The sequence below is a fragment of the Coccidioides immitis genome (assembly GCF_000149335.2).
Source record: "Coccidioides immitis RS genomic scaffold supercont3.3, whole genome shotgun sequence".
NCBI lineage: Eukaryota > Fungi > Ascomycota > Eurotiomycetes > Onygenales > Onygenaceae > Coccidioides > Coccidioides immitis.
Genome location: NW_004504308.1, coordinates 3,724,061 through 3,744,483, shown reverse-complemented (window position 1 = coordinate 3,744,483; position 20,423 = coordinate 3,724,061). Strand labels below are relative to the sequence as shown.

Genomic DNA, 20,423 nt, shown 5'->3' with positions numbered 1-20,423 from the left:
TATGACCTTTCATGAGGGTGTAGGATTCTTGCTCATGTTGCCAACATTACCAAGTAGTCTTTGCTGTTTATGCAGTGTCTCACAGCAGGTCATCTAGTCTAGCTTGTATGTCATCCTTTAGAAGCTATGATCAAGTGCAAAATTTTACAACTTTTTTTCCCTTCTTCCAAGCAGGGAGCGAAGAGATTCGCGGGGGTCAGTTGAGCAGAGAAAAGCTCGTGTCAATGCGGGTAGGTTTCGGGCGTTCGTCGAGCTTCCACTTCAACCTTTATGTTCTACTGTACCAGGGTTGGAAGCCTGTTTGGGGGGAAGTATATATTTATGTACTGTATGTATGTATGTATGGACGTGGTTAAGTCACATGCCTACCAATTAACATCAAATCATCTGGCGCATATTTCGTCAGAATCTCCCAAAACCTCCTGCTTTTTCAAAAAAAAAAAAAAAAAAGGAAAAAAAAAAAGAGAGAGAGATACATGTTGATCACGACCTTGTCTAGAAATGTCGAGATAATGCAGCTTGTAGTTTGTTTTGGTAGCAGGTGTCACAGGGAAAACCCATTGGCGCCGTGTGACGATGGGAAAAGACTTTTAAGAGAAGCAAGCTGCAAAAACCCCAGGCCTCCTGAGGACTTTCCCAGAAATTTGATGGGAGATTTCACCCGAATGACCATGAGGAATTTGGTTTTATTGGAAGAAGCCATGGGTCCTTTTTGATGTAAGGCGTGAGGTAGGGCGTGCTGTTCCTTTAGGGTTTTAAGCACGACAACGCCTCACTGAACTTGATGCATGCTGGTTATTTCTTCCCCGCCCTGCAGGTAAGAAATATGCAAAGAGCAAGCTGAATACATTGTCCCAATATCACATACATATCAAATGTTTAATACATATGTACTGCTAGTGATGCATGTGCGTCTATGTATGTATGTATGTGTGTGTGTGTGTGTGTATGTATGTGTGTGAGTATGTACAGTACATACAAGCTTTACGCTGTAAAAAGATAACCCAGAGTCTCAAAGCTGAAGACAGGGGGAAAGAAAAATAATAATTCGCAAAGCGAGTGAGAATCAGGTGGAATACACAAAAAAGGGGCAGAAAAAAGGAGAGTAATTTTGGCTCGGTGCTCGGTGAGAAGTAGTTGAGTTCATCATGCCCAGATCTAACATCAAAAGAATGCTAAAATAGGAAGAAAAAAAAAAAAAGACAAAAACAGCACGAGTCATTATATTGGTTCTGCTGTAAGCAACAGCATAATGAACCATGTATATGTTAAAAACAAGAATGTTATTATCAGATCAAGCGAAGGGGGGGTTTGGATAAAAGCGATATACTTCCCCATGGCGTGTATTGCTCACCTCCCTGCCTCTTTAACAATGTTCATAAACACATCCTCATCTCCCACAACTTCAACGGCCCAATACTGCCCGTTCTGCCCGTTCATGGCCGCCGCCGCCAAGGGCATGGTCGACGATACAGGGGCGGACCTCCTTCGGCCTATGCCCACGCTCTTGGAACCCCATCCCAGAATCGCCGCTGCTGCTGCTTGACCTTCCTCGCTAGGTGCAAGGCTCATCAGTTGCGCTTCCAGACTGCCCAGCACCGCGACTCCGGCCCTAAATAGGACCCGATCTCCTTCGAATACCCAGCAGTCCCAGACACGGCTGAGCCGCTCCAGATCAAGACCGTTAGTAAAGATTGTCCTGAACATGGGCTCCCAGATCTGATGATCGGTAAGACACAGGTTTTCACATAAGTGGGTTGACAAGCGCGGGAATTTGAGACGAAGTGTCGCAGAGGCGAGTGAATACGCGCGGGCAGTGGCTCCAGGGTCGGCGGTCAAGAAAGCTAGAGGAACAGGGCGATTGAGGGCATTGGCCAGAGTTTGAAAGGCCGCAGCGGGGGTATGAAGCTGTAGCAGAAGTAGAGCGGCGACGGTCTAGAAAAACTTGTTAGAACGAGAAACGGGCTGGCTCTTTTTGTGTGTGTGTGTGTGTGTTGGGGCCCGGGGGGGGGGGGGGGGCCGCTGGGTTGTGCAACGCTGGGTTGTGCAACATACATGCATGCCATAGAGATACCCGACGTCGCTACGATACATCGAATATGCATCGAGCACTTGAACCAGGCTATCGTACAGAGGCCCCTCTTTCGAAAAGACTCTCAATTCTGGGAACGCCTTGGCCGCGTCGCATCGAATCGCCTGAAACCGACCACGCATGTTGTTGTGGACGCCGGAAGTGTCTTCTTCGCACTTCGCCCGGAGCTGGTTTGCCCTTTCAAGTGCTTTTTTGAATGATTCCTCCGACAATGCAAGACCATTACCGATGGCGCGCTGCCAGGCCGCTCCTCGCGATCGTGGTGTGATCCCGCGCCACCAGAGTTCTCGCGTGCGAGGCTCCTTGATAGCCCGATCCCAATTGGGAAACACGTGTTCGTCCCAAATGTGCTGCAGCATCTTTCGCGTGTCATCCCTTTTACATTGCGCTGAGGCAGCTTGCGCCGCTTTCCGCTTCTCTATACTATCAAGTTAGAACAAATTTGAGGACTTTAAAAAAAAAATAAAAATAAAAATAAAAAGGGATAGCTATGCATAGCAAGGATTTCTCACTTACCAGCTTCACGGGATAAGGCCATCATCTTCTTATATTCTTTCAAATGCCTCCTCTCTTCCTTTTGATCCTTCGGGGGTAGCCAGCTGGGTCTTGTGCGCGACAGCACTTTTTCCTTCTCTTTACTTATCGGGAGCGGGTCGATCATGATGTTCGGCCTCTGGAGCGGTGGCAGTTCGATCATGCCTCCCGATTCACGCTTCGGCTTTTCAAAACTCGATTTGGCCGACTTGCCACCCTGGATGCGTTCCTCGTGTTCGCGAGCCGCTTCATCGGCATGGAATTCAAGAGCCTCCGTCAGGACCTTTGCTTCTTCGGACAGATCTGACAGAACGACGTTCCACGTGTTGGCCCGTGGAAGCCGGCCGCCCTGTCCACGCAAGTGACCCATGGAGCTCGACCTCGGCAGTCTGTAGCGGCCCCTCTGCTGCTGCTGCTGCCTAGGGGGTGGTGACGTAGACGGTGATAAAGACACGGCCGACGGGCTCGAGACGGTATGTTCCAGCGGAATCGGCCTGGGACCGGGACTCCGGCTGCTGGACCTGCTGTTGCTCTCCTGGGGGCGTTCGTGGGGTGGACGCGGCGATATCGGCACGTTCCACAAGGCCGCATCCTCTGGCAGCTCATCGTCCGAGTCATGATACTCATCCTCCAGCTCCTGGACGCTCTTCCGGGGTTTGGAGGAGGACCGCAGGGATCCGTTCGGGGTTGGAGGGGGTCTGCTGTGCGATCTGACGGGGAGAACGACGGGAGAGGGGCCGACGCCGTTGTTATTCGGCGAAGGCGAGCGGGTTCTGGGCCTCGACAAGGACGGCGAGCGCGGCTGCAGCGACTGATTCGAGGGACCAGACGCGCCGCCCCTTTTTCCGGTGACGTCGCGGCGGGGCAGGGCCAGCGACTGCATTGCGCTCAGGGCGCCGTTGATCTGGGCCTTGAGCTGCGGATAGTCATTGTTGTTCTTCTTCTTCTCCGGCAGGGTGAGCTCTCGCACGGGAGCCCGGGGGGTGATATTTCGCATCGTCGCATGCCCACCACTGGACACTCTCCGCAGGGAGGGCCGGACGGCCAGTCTATCCTTGCCCAGATGGGTGTGATCTATGCGAGGGACATGGAGATCCTCATCGAGACCAATGTCTTCAAAGTTTGAGATGTCGGAGAGGATGCCATCGGGGATGGATCGGCGCGAGGAGGAGTGGAACGAGGAGGACTTGGAGGATTTGGAGCCGGTGAGATCGGGCGGGGAGTCCGGGGCAACAGAGATCGCGGTCACGACATTATCTATCATCTTGGGCCGAGAGAAAGAAAAAAGAAAAAAAAAAAAAAAAAAAAAAGGGAACAGAGACAGGGAGACAAGGAGATAGGGAGACAAGGAGAAGGGGAACAACGATCCAATCGAAGCGATCGGCCGTTCTGTTTCACAAGGGTACGCTGAAGGGCCGAGCACGGTTAAACCATGTCAGAAACGAGAAACAAAAAAAAAAAAGAAAATAAAAAGATTGAAGGGCGTATTAGAATAAGTAATGAAGAAGAACCGGAAAATTAAAATATACAGGCTCCTGTACAGAGTACTGGGGGGAGGGATGTTAGGATGTTAAACGAATGACAGGATCAGGGCATGTGCCGGATTAAGGGGTGCAGTGTGTATATATATTTTTCTTTTTCCTTTTTCTTTTCCCTTTTTGGGGGAAACGAACGATGGGAGATCTTCCCTCCCCGGACCTTGGGGGAGTTTATTCAAGCGAGCGACATGAGAGGTCAGATGGAGAAAAAACAGCACGGCGATTAGAACATCAGGCAATTTAAGAATTAGGTTCAAGGTTGATTTATTGTTTAAGCTAGATGGTAACTCTGTAGTGGCGACAGAGCACACCGAGCAGGGCACACAGGACAATCAGAAACGAGAGCAGCAGAGACAGGAGAAGTGAAGGCGAAGAAAAAGAGAGAGAGAGAGAGAGATGAGATGAGATAGAGAGAGAGAGAAAGAGAGAAGGAGATCGAGTGAAGGTTGGAATTGAGGTCCGGCCTTCCCAGTCCCAGTCCAAGTCCCATTCCACGTCCCATTCCAGTCCGTCGTGTCATTTTAGTGTCAATCCAGTCCCGTCTGTCAGTCCCAGTTCGCCGCCCTGGAATTTCCCCCCCCGTATCGAACCTGTACCGTAACACTGGCCGGGCTGGCCGGGCTGTTTATTTCCTGCTTTGCTTGTCCTGGCGGTGGGGACTGTGACCCCTGGCACGGGAAGAGGCAGTCTCGCACATGACCAATCACAGCTGCACATTCTGTGATCCACTTCCCCAACAGGCTTGGTCGGGCCCACATGCTAACCAAGAATGACCTAGCTGTTTGTTTACTCATCTTCTAGGTATGAGGTAGATTAGACACTCTCAGTTTTACTCCATACACCACTGTTTCTTATCTGTCATTTTTCATTTGAAAAAATAGAAACATAAAATAAAATAAAAAGAGAGTCAACCAATAAAAAGCAATGAGCAACATGTGTTCCTGTTGGAGGTTGCAGGGGAGTTTTTTTTTGGAGCATGGAGCTCCCTCTCCCTCTCTGAACTCCCGGGAACCCCCCATTCCGTGCCTCTTATTGATGAGTTCCAACTCACAAAAGAAGAGAAAAGGAAAAGAACAACCTTTTTTTTTTCTTACACCCGAAATGACCGCATCGACACTTTCGCCCTACAGTGGCTCGTGATTCGGCGCCAAGACCAACAGCCACAGCAACGTGGCGGGCGCGACTTTTGCCAGCCCTGCAAATTAACTAAGCAGTTTCACCGGATCCCGCGCTGTTTCATCAGGACAACAGGAAGACGAGAGATGCTTCGTCGCCCCGAGAGAAACACACGCACGAAGAAAACCCACACAGTTGACATACACACGGAGTTGACATACACACGGAGTACTCCGTACGGAGGACAACATGCAGCTGATTGCGATCGTCATCTTAAGCAGGGCGACGCCCTTTCGAGAAGCGGTGGAGCAAAGATTGGATATCCGGCATTCCGAGACTGAATCAAAAGAAAAGAAAATAAAATAAAAGAAAATAAAAAAGACAACTCTCGTTCAGCACGAAAAAGTTTCATCTGCGGAGCGTGACGGAGTGATGTACGGAGTACGGAGTAACTAGTTCGTTTATTGTTTTTCTGGCGGTTAAATCCGATAGTTCTGCATAACCCCCCTTGCATCCTTCACCACTCTCCACAGCCGTCCCGCTTCTCTGTGCCCCGTCGGCCTCGACGCCCTCCCTACGCTATCCAGCCATTGTATCGTCCGCCCAGACCGACTCTGCTTCTTCCCCAGCACCTCTCTGAACGCCTGCACCGCCAACCACTGGATCTGCACCCTTGTAATAATAGTATTATTATTACCTGTGCTGTCACTCCTGCCCTCGCCGTCATCACCCCCGGAGCTCTTCGTGCAGGAGCGGATCAGGCGCACCGCGTAGTCGATGAGCCCCCCGATGGTGCGGGTGAGCATGTCGTCCATTGAGGATATTCTCACCTCTCCGCTGTTCCGCTGCCGCCGCGAGAGCGACCGCAGATACGCATACATCCTCATCGCACAGTCGAGGAACGCGTGATATACACCCGCCAGCACCACGCTCGCGGAATTGTGCTTCACGTCGAAGAACATCGCGTGCGCCTGTAGTTTAAACATAGACAGAGATTTGCGGTAGAACCCCTGTCCGGGCGTCTTCCTCAGCTCAAGCGTGAGCGAGTCGCACACGTGGAGATCGTCGTCCTGTCGGCGGGTCCGATCTTTGCTGATCGCCAGCGTCCGGGTATCGATCAGGTTCCCGCAGTATGGAAATTGCTCCTGCGACGATCTGCCCAGCCGACGGATGTCGTAACCGCCCATCTCAACTTCAAAGTTGACCAACGTCTTGCCGGGAGTCACCGAGATCCCATACTCCTGGCCCCCTTCCAGCATCACCCGTAGAAACCGCGTCGCCGCGTCCTCCTTCGTGGTGATAAGCAGGTAGTCATCGATCAGACGCAGCAGGAGCGATTCTTCATCGCCGCCCAAGAAGCCAAGCTCCGCTCGTTCGTGCTCGCCGTAGAAGAAATTGCACAGGATGCTTGACACAACCGAGCCCTGCGGGATCCCGTTCTTCTGTCGAAAGTACTTCTTCCCGATCTTCACCAGGTTGTTCCGCACGTGCTGCTCCAACAGGGCCAGCAAGTCGTCGGCCTCGTGCCGTTTCTGGTTCCCCGTGTCGACAAACACCGTGTTTCTCTTCGTACTTTGCTTTGATCGCTCCACGACGAAGTCGTATGCACTCTTAAAGTCCACAGCCGGAGCGGCCCTGGAGACAAACTTTCTCACGGGTTTCGCTGGTTCTCCCTCATCGTTCGCCTGGCCCGGGAGACCCGGCTGGTATAGAGCCCCAACCTCCGCGTACTTGCTCACGCGGTATTCATTCTCGGAGATCAAGCCGTCAACCAAACGCAGCAGTCGCTTCTGAGGTATAGTATCAAAACAAGCCTGCACGTCAAGTTTAACAAAATACAGCCGATCCTTCCTGCTGATTCCCCCCTGATCAAGTCTTTCCCGGAACCTCTTCAGTCGAACGTACATGTCCCCCACGGAATCCATCGACGCACCGAGAGACCCCGACTTCGAAGCCTTTTCACAATTAAGCACCTGGAAAACGGGTGCAAGTAGCGTGTTGGCACTGTGCCCCAGCTCTATCCTTCCATTCCACCTGGACTTGACGATGGCGCGCTTTCTCAGGTTAACGATCGGACGAGCTCCGGTGCGCTTGGGGAGCATTCGAAGGGTGCCGTAGCCCAGGGTCCTCCTCGACAGGATCCTGGCCGCTGTTTCTTTCTTCACTTCCTCAAAAACCGTAGACTTGAGCTGCGCGACCGACGGCTCGATGAGGCGCTTCCATACATCGTGGCGGAAGTAAAACAAGCGGTTGCGATGGACGTTGGATTCGGTGACGTAGAAATTCGAGCGGATCAGGGGAATGAGGAGCGAGTCGAAGATGTAATAGATGAATTCAAGGAAGATTTCAAGCCGCTTCTGCTTGTCTGATAGGCAGAGCTTATCGGCGCTCTCGGTCCTCTGTGGTGGCTTGAGCCACTCGACACATGTTATCTATGTTACCAGGTTAGATCCGTTGCATTTTACGAAACCAGAGATAATCTAGAACCATTGCAAGCGAATCGGAGCGCACCTTCAACCCCTGAGCGACGTCATGGAGAGACATGCTCTCAAATCTGCGAAGCTGTATAAAACCATCAACCTGGCGCATGACAATATCCCGATTCCGCGCCCCATCGTCCCCAGTCCCGAATAGGTCGTTGGGGATTAGGTTTTGCAAAGTTGCTCGGCAGAATGCAGAGACAGATGCGATCGGTGTAGCGAAGTCCGTCAATGGTGGCCCAGACCGCTGTACCTCAGTTGGCGGCGGCTTCTAAAGGATTCGGTCAGCAACTATAAAGAGAGTAAATAAACAAATAATAATAAAAGCCAAAATAAGGTTAGGACGAGGGATAGAGTGTGATCGTACTTCCACAGGGCAGTAATGCCTTAGTAACTCCACGTATGAGCAGCGCTGATGTCTCTTCTGTAACTTCTGTATCAACCCAACCAAGTTGCCACGCAGCCTCTTTGGCAGCCTATTCAAATTTTCGTTGGAAAATTTGCCGGGGCATGTTTTCTTTTTCATAGCCATTTCCTCTTCGCGCAGCGTGTAGTCTTTGAAAGACTGAGCAGTCTGCTTGGAGTCCACGACTGACGTGAAGACGTTGTGCAATCCAAACTGACGCGGGAATATATATTTCATGATATGTACAGTGTGATTTAAATCGTTGCAGTCGGGATATCGATTGAAAACATCTATATTTTCTGCGTTAGCCTAAACAGTTGCAGCTATGTAGCGATTGTAAGAACCGTACGAATATGCTGTAAACCGAGCTTTGCTTCTCCCTTCGCATTTAACGCGGGGCGGGCATAAAAGATCCTGCTCCTAACGAAGACGATACTTCGAGGAGAATGCAATGCATCTCGGACGTGAGTTGCAGCGCTCTCATTTCCCCCCTTGTCACCCGGCTTTTTCTCAGATATCTCCTGACTAAGGAGATTTAGCTCTACCAACTGAACCCCTATTTAAAACGTTTAGCGTTCAAATCTCGGAAAAAAAACGGAAAGAAATATTAAAAAAGAGGGTAAATTCGCAGCTTACCACTCAGTTGATAATAAGTGCCTCTATTCGAGTTCAGGGAGACAAATAGCCCACAATCCAGCAGCAGATGCAGCATAATCTCTTCGCAACTCTCACCAAGCAGATTGAGAACATCTGTCCATGGAAAGCTCTTCAGCATCGAGACATTCTTGTTCGGATACTGTGGGACGATGCCGGGGCCATGTTCGTGATTCGGGGCATAGTGACTTGATGCTCGCTGAAACCCGTGGCATAACAGATGAGTATGCCGGGAGTAAGGTGCTCGTTTTTGCTCGAACAGGGTCAATATGGCAAAGTCGACAATCTGCGAAAAACAGCCCTCTTAGTATGACTGTCGGTTTAGCGAGCGAACTTAGCTTTGGATTGTTAAGGTCGAAAATGCAGAGCCGTTGAAATTGCTTGTAATATAACCACGGTCCCAATGCCGACATGTCCAGCTTTTTGTTTTACAATGGTCGATCAATCCCAAAAAAAAAAAAAAGGTAAAAGAGAAAAAGGGAGTTTGAATTGAAAAAGGACCACGCCGGGTAAACAAGACGAGAACAATACGTAGGAGCATCACTATGATCGCTCACTAACCTCGCTCTGGGAGCTCGTCGCACAGACTTCCGTACAACGCAGTCGACTCGAGCGGAACTGTGATTGGGTGAAAGCAGCGAAGTCACGCTGTCTGGAATGAGCATCTGCATGATCTCGCTGTTTCAAAACACCGACTAACGTCGTGTCCAGCAGCTCTGCGACCTCTTGGGCGCGGGAGCGATCCGCTTCGTCTCCATTGCGCGCTTGGCTTTGAGACGCAGTAGAACGGCGACTGCCAGCGATGTTGTTGACTCGGCCATTTTGGGAGCCGAGAGACGCGACTTTCCGTCGTCGTGATTTGGAGGTTGGCGGGAGGAGTTCCAAGATGTACGACCGTAGCTTGACGACGCGTGGATAGTACAATGAGAGCACTGGGTGTGTCGTGGATGTAGAAGAGGGTGGCTCGAAGGACGAGAGTTTGCCTGCTGCTTTAGGTCCTGGTGACGTGTTGGGTCGCTTCTGGGGCCTATTGCTCTGGCCGGCGCCGTGCGCTGGCCGTTTTCTCTTCTTCCCCATGGGGCTTTTACCCCGGTCACCTTGCAGGACGTCGGCTGATAGTGTTTATCTGGGCGTGAGATGATGGCAAGAGTTGTGGTGCTGGTGGTGGTGGTGTGGGAGACGCGTCGAAGTTCACCCGCGACCGAGCAGCAGCTGATCATGCCATTGTCACCGCCGTTCCGGCATCATTCCAGAACACCCATCATCATCATGTTTGATAGCCGATGGCTCGGGTTTGAAGATGCAAGGCAGTTTACCGCCCAATGGAGTCTGTCGCACGTGTGATACAGCAGCCCGGATGCACAACGGGGAGTTGAATTGACAATCTACCTACACCGTACTCCCACACACCGCAGCGTTCCAGAAATTTGAGGTTTTGTGCGTCTCTCGGAAAAGCGCAGCCCAGCCGGATCAATCACACGGTTGGAATACATTACACACAGGCGACGATTTCGCAGCATTCTGGGGTGGATTAGAACCCGGCTCCTGGGCTGCTCTTCATACATGTAATTCCGGCCTAACCGCACTGACTACGATATATTGACAAAGAAAATAGGTCGTTAGTTACGGGGGGCAAAAAAAAAAAAAAAAAAAAAAAAAAAAAAAAAAATAGAAAAAGAAAAAGAAAAAAAAAAGGGAACAAGAAACAAGGAAAAGGAAACAAAAGAAAAAAAAAATTAACTACAATGAAAGTGAAAATGTCTAAGTTCATCTGGATGAACGACAGCTTCTTGTTTCAAGCCCGGAAGGCGGCTCGGGAACCAGTTAACTAGCTATGATTATTACTCCATCGGCCAAGCCGTCATTGTTCTTCTCCAATCTCCCGGGTTCCAGCGGAACAGAGCCAAACGCTCGGGGATGACGATGATCTGGGATGCGGTTCCGCCGCTGGAGCTACGGTTCGCATGCGCGTGTACCTGGCTACCACCCCGCCCGTACCAAGGTTCGAGAAATTAAAACTGGAGATAGCGGGAGATTGTTTTGGCCTTTCTACAATTATTCTGTCCTCTGGCAAGGAAAACAATGGAAACAGGGGGGGTTTGGGGGGCTACGGGCTATTCTTAGCAAGACTTTGTGTCAAAAGCTCAGGGTGTTTTAAGACGAAACGGCGAGCTTCTTCAAGGCAAGACCATGTGTGGATGGGGGCGAAAATGGCATTGCGACAGAGCACAATCCGTTCGACGAAGAGTTTTCTTTTCTTTTCTTTTTTTTTTAAAAAAATCCGTTACGGAGAAAAGGCGGTGATGACAGAGATTTTGCGGTGAACAGCACATTCGATCGAACGATGATGCCAACCAACTTACAATGTGGAAACCAATTTAGTCTTTTTGGCCTTTGGTTCAAGTTTTTCCTTGGTTTTGTCTTTTTTTTTTTTTTTTTTTTTTTTTTGCGCTTTTTGCCCGGGAGCGATGATGGAGCCCACGGTGGGATCGACAGGGCCAGACTCGATGGGCCTTTTGAGTGGGAGTCCGCGGAATTGACGTATTGTTGTTTAATTGCCGCAAGTTGGCATCTGGCGGGCGCAGACGTTGATAATTCCATCTTTATCGGCAAAGAGTCCGCTGATCCTGGTGTCATATACTCCGTACTCCGTACATAAAAGAACAGGGCGTGATCCAGGGCAGGAATTATCTCGGAGGCGGCGGGGGAATTTTCTTGCAAAGGCGATCAAAAGGAGACAGGGGAACTAGAGAGCAGATCACCCGCTTTGACTTATCTTATCGGGATGTGGTTGGATTGTCCAGGCGACGATCATCTCTGGGGCGTGTCTCGATAGGATGGGGTGGCTTGAAGATCCAGAAAAAGTACGGAGTACGGTGTACTGCTTTCTTTCTTTATCTGAAGGGGAGAAGGAGGATGGAGAGTGAGAATGAGGAAGAGGAAGAGGAAGAAGGGGGATATGAAGAACAAGAAGAAGCGGACTGGAGGAAAGCCGGCGCCGTCGGCAAATTGGTTTGGCTTACGAAGTGGAGTGGGAATTTTCTTTGTTGGAGGAAAACGCAGCCTGTCTTGAAGAAAGTAATAAGATCGTTATGGAGTGTGAGTGGCAAAGCTGGTCATAAGCCGATATGTAGTCGAGAGTTTAGTTAGTTAGCTAGCCAGCTACTCCGCACAGGTATCTATGGGGATGCGGAAGGGTCTGTCGTCGTCGTCGTCGTCGTCTTTCTGATCGGTCAGGTTGATACGTCTCGAATAACCAACTAGCTGAAGGGGTTCTCTGGCCTCGTGATAGTCCAACTGAGCATGATATATGCACTTACTGATCAACAGACCCAAAATTCTGTACTCTGTAAGCAGGAAGACAGAGTTGACGTGTGAAAAAGGCCCCCCGGGTGTTTTATAGTAGGCGAGGTTTCTTGGGGGGTTGGGGATTAACAGCGTTACAGGGTCAGACATGCTTGGAGATGCTAATTTTACTCTGCGTGCTTGTCGTGATCCACCCGCCCTGCTCTGTCCTGCCGCCGCTCTTTAGTCCTTGTCTGTCTGACTGATGTTCTCCCGGTCTCTTGTCTTCGCTCTCTTGCTCGCCCGCCCGCCCTCTCTGCCCTGCATTTCCCTGCATTTCCCTACTCTGTGCTCTTCTTCAACCATCACCATCGTCCGTCTTCGTGAGGTTAATCCCATCTGGCAGAAATACGAACCGCGAAGTTGCCAGAAATGCGCATGCCCATGTATGTATGACCGTCATCCCATCTCCTGTGCCAATCCATTACACAAACATCCAACCAGAAGTGATTGGTACGTCCAATCACCACCAACCATCGTCGAGGTCTTGTTGAGGAGTTCTCTTCCGATCGAATGGTCTCACTCGCCAACTCTCACTCGCTCACTCAAACTCCCTCAACTCACCCGTCTCTCCTCTCTCCTCTCCCTCTCCCTCTCCCTGGCCTCCCACTCCACCGCCCTGCAAATCCCTGCCTAACCTTTTGCCCAACGAACGCTTCCTTTCATTCTCGCTGCACTATTAATCTCCGTCCGTTATTGCCTCAAGGATCACCTCCTGGCCCTCTTTCGCCCTGACCATGCCATCACTCGTACTAATTTGATTACTCGCCGTGCTGCAGCCAATAACCCCCTTGTCTTCTGCACCTCCTCTGCTGTGCAAACTGGCGGCGTTACCTTCTCCCAAGAACCCTGGCGCCCGTTAGTCACGATCGCTCTGCTGCTGCGCCCTCTCTCGACAACCTCTTTCAACTCTCGCCCTCCCGCTTTCATCGAAGAGAGCGAGAGGTTGAGAAATAAAAGAAAAAGAATAACCTAGACACGCCAATCCACCCCCGCTCCCCCCCCGGCGCTCCTCTCCGAGTCTCTCAGTCCTAAATCTACTCGACTCCCTGGGTCTGCCAGAAAGGAAAAATCCTCCCCGCCCACCACCGCTCTCAACCATGGCAGTCTCGCGATGAGCAGGCTAGAAGCTTGACAGCCCTGAAAAGTTGTAACCCTTGTCACCTTTCTGCCACGTCGTGACGCTACCTTCACCCAGCAAGACCCTCTTTCTATTACCTCACGACCCATACCTGTCGCTGCTCAGGCATCCGTTCTCTCTACCTTTCTTTCTCTTATTTACTTTTTTTTCCCTTTTTCTTTTTTTAAACTTTACCCCCCTTTTTCCATTTTGCAGAATTACACTCCGTGCCTGATGTCGGATTAATTTCTTTCTCCTTATCAGGCCATTACCGTCCAGAAGATGCCTGTCCAGGAGGTCGATCACAATTACGATTCACTGAATCACCATCTACATCCTTTTTACCAACCAGACCCGACAACACATCAGTTTGCGTCGCAGAACGGCTTTGACGATGATTCTGACAATGCCGCTTCGCAACAACCCCCGTCCATGTCCTCTCCTCCACTCCCGCTCCTCCCTGCAACCACTTACTCTCCTCCACGTGCTTCCCGCCAGAAACACCTCTCTCTTACCACTAATTTGGTAGATCAGGCACCCAACAATGTCCGAGACGAACTCTCGCCTGATCCTCGGGAATTTTACCTCCAATACCGCGACCCCTTTGGCAGCGATGGAGCGGGTCCCGACGATGTAGACATGAATACGGCCTCATATTCGAGGAGGTCTTCAGCCCGTTCCAACGGTTCATCCAACGCTCAACGCTATAGGTCTTCCTCTCGCGCACATCAATTCCGTTCGAGTCCCGCAAGCCACTCCAAAGACTACTCCCCCCAGAAGCCCCGTCGCGCTCCGGTCTCACCTTCAGCTACCAGGAGCAGGCAGTCGTCCTTGAAGGAATTGGTAGACAGGTTCAATCAGGCTACCGACGAGGTCCTCCCAAGACCTCCCAATCGGCCTTCTTTCACCTCATCGAGAGCAGAAAGCCCTTCGTCGGCCCCAAAAACCTACACCCGTTCAGGCCAATCATCGAGCCACAGGCCTACCACGATCGAATCCCACTCTTCCATCCGGTACAATCAGCCGTCGGCCAATAGCGCAACTTCAACAAAACAGAGCGGACACAAGACGCGGACGCCGCAAAATACCGTCCGAAAACCACTTTTCGGGGAGATATTGCCACTAGACACATTTGCCGGACATCAGGAACGAAGACGGGCGTCACATCAAAGACGGGGTTCCGACAGCTGCATGCACTCGCCAGGCCCCATGTTTCTTGACATCCCATTAGAGATTTCTACTGGATGGTCCCCGACTTCTCCAACAGCATGGTACCTGGGCTACAACCCGTCTATCGATAGCGCCAACACTACCAAGCCGCAACTGCTCCATCGAAGGTCTCGAAGTGAGCTGGGAAACTGTTCGCAGCCAATGAGCCCTACTTCTTTCAACCCAAACATGGGTGTCAAATCCCCAATTTCCCCGACGTCTCCCTCGAGTTCTCGCCGGAAATCAGGCTCTCAATCCCGAATACCAGTTGCCACGCGCCGATTTAGCCACGCTTCCGATTCGGGTAATTCCTCCCCCTCGACGAGGACAAGTTCCGCGATGGATAGGCATCCAGTGAATATTTCGTTACCCCCCAAAGGCATAAGTGCATTACCCAAACCGTCTCCAAAACTTAATCCATCACCCAAATTCCACAGTCCATCCAATTCCCCTGCCTCCCCTCGAATCACTTCGCCGGGAAGACATGCACACAATATCCAACCGCTCAAGAGCCCAACACTGAAAGCCATAATCACAGCTCCTCCCCCAAAGAAATCTCCTCCGCTGAGAAGCTCCAGACCACGCCAGCCTGTATCAACCGCTACCACAACGGCTTCCCGTGGAAAAGTTGTTGATAGAGTATCAGATTTTCAGAATAATGCCATGTTTTCAAAGTCGCCTCGCACCAGTCGAGCCAGATCACGACGGCTTCCAGAGCTGGGAAATGTGGACTTCGCCGCTAGACGTCAGAGAATCCAGCAGGCGTTCAATAAGTCGATCGAAGAAAGTAATAAGAAAGAGATTGCAAGGAAGGCACAGAGAGCCGCCCGCATTAAGGAGGCTGAAAAAAAGGATGATCAACGAAACAACGAATCCCAAGTGACCGAGGAGCTGGTGACGACGATCGCAGAGAAGGCCTCCGTAGAATCGCGAGTTCCGACCGTTGAATCATCAGATATTGGAGAAGAGCATGAGGCGTTTCTCACACCAGATGAGGGTCGTTCGCCCAATTCAACCGACGCAGCAGAGAATGTTGGACCTGCTGGCGACTTAAATGTAGTTTTGACGGAAAAGCAACTCCCGATCACAGATACCTATGATGCTCCCCAACAGCGCCTGACCGATGCGCGCCCTTCATCGGCATGCTCAGATACAGCGCCCCAGTCTGCGGTCACCGCTTTGACGGATACGACGCCCATTGATATGGAACCGCAGACTGAACTCCCTCAACCATTGCAGTCCCATCGGTCTATGCTCAGCCACATTATGCAAATGCGTGAATCGAGCCCCGATATCACCGACTCGAGTGATGATGACGAAGACACCTCGTCTTCTGGACGTGATAAGGAATCGATCCAGATCATGCTTCGACAGACGTACTTTGACCCCATAGACACGAGCAGTGAAACCCAGGAATTCGCTGAAGATCCGGATGGAACCAAGGGTCATGGAGATAGGCAGCGATGGAGCATGAGCTCTTGGAGTTCGTCGATTCAGATCCAAAATAATCAGCTCATTGAGGGGTCGATGTCAGAAGAAGCGAAAGTAGAAACTTTTGCGGACGACGATAGGACGGCACAATCGACATGTGATAGTGATAGGAATGTCACTCCGCAGCCACCGCCCCATGAGCCCGGTCCTGAGGAAGCGGCTGAAACGACGCAGGACACCAAGCCCAAGGAAGCAACTGACGATGGATCAACGCAGCAAACGCGCCCGGGAGAGAGGTTCAGTCTGAATTTGATGCATCGTTATCCAGACCTGGCCAAACAGGCTCGATGGGACACGAAACGCGCAACTCAGCTCTACCTACAGGAGCTCGCGAAGGCTGGATTTGGCCAGCCACGAATTCCGGAGCCGATTGTAAAAAAAACTGAGACAGAGAAGAAGAGGTTGTCCGGCCATTCCAACGAAGCACCTCAAGAAGACGGTTTAGTCGAGGACGCGGTTATTCTCCCAGAATCGAAGTCAATACCACCCTCTGATTATGTTCAGCATCTTGCTAATCTGAATCAGAGAGATGACTGGGAGCGTGCTTCACCGTCAATTGCAGATTGGATGCACCTAGCAGCTACTGACAAAGATGTAGCCGAAGAGCATCGTGATGTTGATAAGGATCACGCATCCACTGTACTCGGGCGTGATGACGCCAAGACTCCTAAAATATCAACTTCCGGTCCAAATATTTCAGCTCCTGCGGCGGGCGGCAATGGCCTAGGTGTGTCCATCCAGGTTCACTCCCCACAGGATGGCGACTCTCCAACGATTCCCGAACTACCAAATTATCCTCCACCTCCACCTCCACCCGGCTCGCTTTCTCAGCACCACAGCACGGAACAATTGCAACAACCGCCACTCGCACAACCGTCACCAAGTGTGTATTCACAACCTTCGCCGCCTCAAACCTTACCTAGCACCACATTTGTGCCAAAAGATTATGAATTAGAGGCCAGGGACAGTAACGACTCCTGGCTCCACCACACCGGAGCCACACCATCGCCTCAGACCGTTGCCTCGTCGGTCACTTCTCAGGACCGCCAGCCCGCACCGCAGGAGAAAGTTGAAGCTCCCTCTCCAAAAGCATCCCCGACACCCGAGCAGCGGCGCCTGAGAAAAAGATTTCTGGTCATCAAGGAGCTTGTCGATACGGAATACACCTTTGGTCAAGATATGACGGTGGTTGTCGACATCTACAAGGGGACATCGAGCTCCTGTGGTCTGACTCCGGAGGACGTGAAGACTTTGTTCGGGAACTCGGAGCAGGTCGTAAAGTTCTCGATAGACTTCCAGGATGCGTTGAAACAAGCTGCGAGGAGTGTATACGTGCTACCAAAGTCACAACGTTGGCTGAGTAAGCGTGGGAGCAGATATGTTCCGAATACCAATAATCAAGAGAGCCAACCGATATCAGACGACGAGAAAGATCGAAGAACCACCATCGGCCAGGCGTTCATGGAGCTGATCGGTCGAATGGAAAAGGTCTATTCGGAATACCTAAAAAATCACGACGCTGCAAACAAGACTCTCGATTTGCTCCTGAAGAATAAAAATAAACATGTGAGCATTTGGCTAAAAGAATGTCGTGATTGGGCTTCGGATCTTACTACCGCATGGAATCTCGACTCTCTGCTAGTGAAACCGGTGCAGCGAGTGCTGAAGTATCCTTTGCTACTGACGGAGCTGCTTAGCGCAACTCCAGCCGATCATCCTGACCATGCAGCCATCGCCAATGCTCTCCGAGAAACCACCGCGATGTCCGTGCGTATCAACGACATGAAGAAACGAGCGGACGTCGTGGGCCAGGTCGTCAGCAGTCGAAAGCGGAAGGAGTCGGATGTCCGAGCGGGTTTGTCAAAAGCGTTTGGACGGCGCACGGAGAAATTAAAGCAGCATGTTGGTCTCTCGGAGATTTTTACCGACAAGGACTATGACATCCTCGCACAAAAGTTTGGCGAGAACTTCTTCCAACTGCAGCTGATAATGCGCGATGTGGAGCTTTATACAACGGAAATGCAAAATTCCATGACCAAGCTCAACGAGTTCATAATCGCAATAGAGGCATATATGACGGTTGCGCCGTCCAATTACCCGGAGTTAGAGAGCAAGTGGTGTCGGTTTAGGCTCGCGGTCAAGGATATTATGACGGTTGCACTGGTTGATCACGTAAGTTGCTCTCAATATGATTGGAAGATTCAAGAGCTGACGAGCTTCTTCTAGCTTGCTTCTGTTCGAAAGAGCGTTATCAATCCAATGGTGACTCTCCTGAAACTTCACGACGGTCCGCAGAGGGTGATGCAGAAGCGTAACAAGCGATTGCTGGATTACGTCAAGTATAAAGCTGTCAAGGATCGAGGCGATAGACCAGACAAGAAGACCACAGAGCTCGGAGAGCAATTCATCGCACTGAATGTGACTCTGAAGGAAGAGCTTCCTCGACTTCTGTCGTTGACGGGCAAGCTGATGGAGACTTGCTTGAATAACTTCGTTCAAATCCAGACAGTGTGGAACATGATGATGCAAAAGAGACTTGGTTACACCATTGATCGAATGCCGCAGGATGTGGGCCAGATCATCAGTGACTGGTCTGGTGACTTCACATTCAGCGAAGCACAAGTTCTCTCTCTTGGAGTCTGCAATGGAACGGTGCTTGCAGATTCGGCGAACGTCCAAAATTTCAGCACACCATCGACATCGCACGGAGTGGATACGTCGTCGTCCAGACGCCCTTCCAGTACCACAACACGGACATTCTCCGTTGAACATGGGTCATCTCCCAAAGTTTCAGTCGAATTTGGCTCGAACCCACCCGTGAGCTTCATGCAGTCCTCTTCTCACGGAGAAAGCTTGATGCATCATGCCAATGGGTCCCATGCTCATATTGGCGGGCGCTCACGTACGAATTCCAACTTTTCCGGTACTCATGTTCCTTCTATGACTACTGTCGTAAGTCCGCAGACGCGCAACAGTACCACCCCCAGTACGGGCGCCACGAGCAATTCTTCCTATCGAACCTCCGATGCGTCTCCCCTCCTACCGCAGCTCTCTCTCGATACACCGCGGTTTCCCGAATTCTTCTCTGATCCCACTACTTCGGGCAATAACTCTCAGAGCAATGCGAACAGACCCGGTGCTCCTGATCTCGCGGAACATCCCTCGTCGCCTGATGCCCCCCGGTACTCGGGCTTCTTTTCCTCTGCAATGCCAATGGCGGAACCATCCGTGCCATCAACACCTCCAGACTCCCAGCTTGGACCCAAGGAACCGAAAGTTCTCTTCTTGGCGGCAAGCATGTTTGAATTTAATATTGATCGTGCTCGTCGGGAAGCTGGTTATCCATATCTGACCTATGTTGCTGGGGAGATCTTCGATGTCATCGGCGAAAAAGGCGACCTGTGGCTGGCAAGGAACCAGGATGATCCAACACACCAGGTTGGATGGATCTGGACGAAACACTTTGCTAAGCTAGCGGGATAAAGGAATTGTCAGTCGATCCGGAGAGGAAAGAGACTTTTTTCCAGAAATTTGTATGCGATGCAACTTTCTTCAATCTTTTGTTTTCATCGAGGCTTTCGGCAAAGCTGCTTCTTTCTCAAACTAGAGCGCTTCTCCCTTTTTTCCCCCTTTCTTTTTTCTTTTTTTTTTTCCCCTGTCGATGTTTTCCTGAAAATTTTTGGCATGTCTTTGAATAGTTTTCTATTATTTTTTTTTTCCCCCGATTCCCAATGTTCACACGATCATATGTTGTGTCTGTTTCTTCAGCAAAGGCGAATGGCATATATGGGCGCATGCACTATGAATCAGGGTCTATTTTCCGAATATGATGATGATGTCCAAACCTTTGAGCTTTTTCTTTTATCAGAAAATTCGCTTCCTCAAGGGTCGACAGGCCCTTGACATTATTTATACCACCTTTTTTTTTTCCCTCTTCGTTTCCTGTTTTCCTCTGCAGAGCTTTGGCTGCCTTCCCTTTGATATTGAGTGACCATGTCCTTCTCTGTTATTTTATGACGATATATTGTGTGACTTTGCCTATGGATCATGTTCGGGGCCCCAGCGTCAATGCCACTGTTCTGTGGGTGAGTCCTTATCGATTGCTCGGCCTTCATTCGCCTTCTCATTCATCTTCCTGGCCGGGGCTTGCTTGTTCGAATGATGTCGAGTGGCTCGGCCTTTTTTTTTGTTTTTTTTTTTTTTTTTTGTTTTTAATGCCGGTTCCGTTCCCGAGGCTAGTTAAAAGGGAGATTGTCCGCTCCATATGTGATATCTTTTTTCATTCATTCCTCTTTTTCTTCCCATATTTTGTTTCTTTTTTTCCGCATAACATCCCAGAATGTCTACATTTTGATACCCGTTCTCGTCACAAGAGACCCACGATCCAATAAAACCTTAGTTCCTGTATTAGACCTAGGAGAATGCTGTATTGAATAAT

General features: G+C 50.6%; 3 protein-coding genes across 3 annotated transcripts; 1 reads left to right on the top strand and 2 right to left on the bottom strand.

The window, feature by feature from the left end:
* Positions 1–829: 829 nt before the first annotated feature.
* CIMG_07532 (TBC domain-containing protein) lies at positions 830–4,524 on the bottom strand. Its single transcript, XM_001240368.2, has 3 exons — positions 2,609–4,524; positions 2,056–2,510; positions 830–1,935 (listed from the first exon to the last, which is right to left on the bottom strand). The coding sequence occupies exons 1-3, from the start codon at positions 3,888–3,890 to the stop codon at positions 1,351–1,353; spliced, it is 2,322 nt and encodes a 773-aa protein (XP_001240369.1). The 5' UTR covers positions 3,891–4,524; the 3' UTR covers positions 830–1,350.
* A 7,365-nt stretch (positions 4,525–11,889) lies between these two features.
* On the bottom strand, positions 11,890–12,398 carry CIMG_11972 (uncharacterized protein). Its single transcript, XM_012358524.1, has one exon. It carries the CDS (start codon positions 12,274–12,276, stop codon positions 11,983–11,985), a length of 294 nt encoding a protein of 97 aa, XP_012213947.1. The 5' UTR covers positions 12,277–12,398; the 3' UTR covers positions 11,890–11,982.
* A 1,169-nt stretch (positions 12,399–13,567) lies between these two features.
* On the top strand, positions 13,568–19,914 carry CIMG_07534 (rho guanyl nucleotide exchange factor; the record flags this gene model as incomplete). Its single annotated transcript, XM_001240370.2, has 2 exons — positions 13,568–18,157; positions 18,212–19,914. The coding sequence occupies 2 exons, from the start codon at positions 13,568–13,570 to the stop codon at positions 19,466–19,468; spliced, it is 5,847 nt and encodes a 1,948-aa protein (XP_001240371.2). The 3' UTR covers positions 19,469–19,914.
* Between the last annotated feature and the right edge of the window lie 509 nt (positions 19,915–20,423).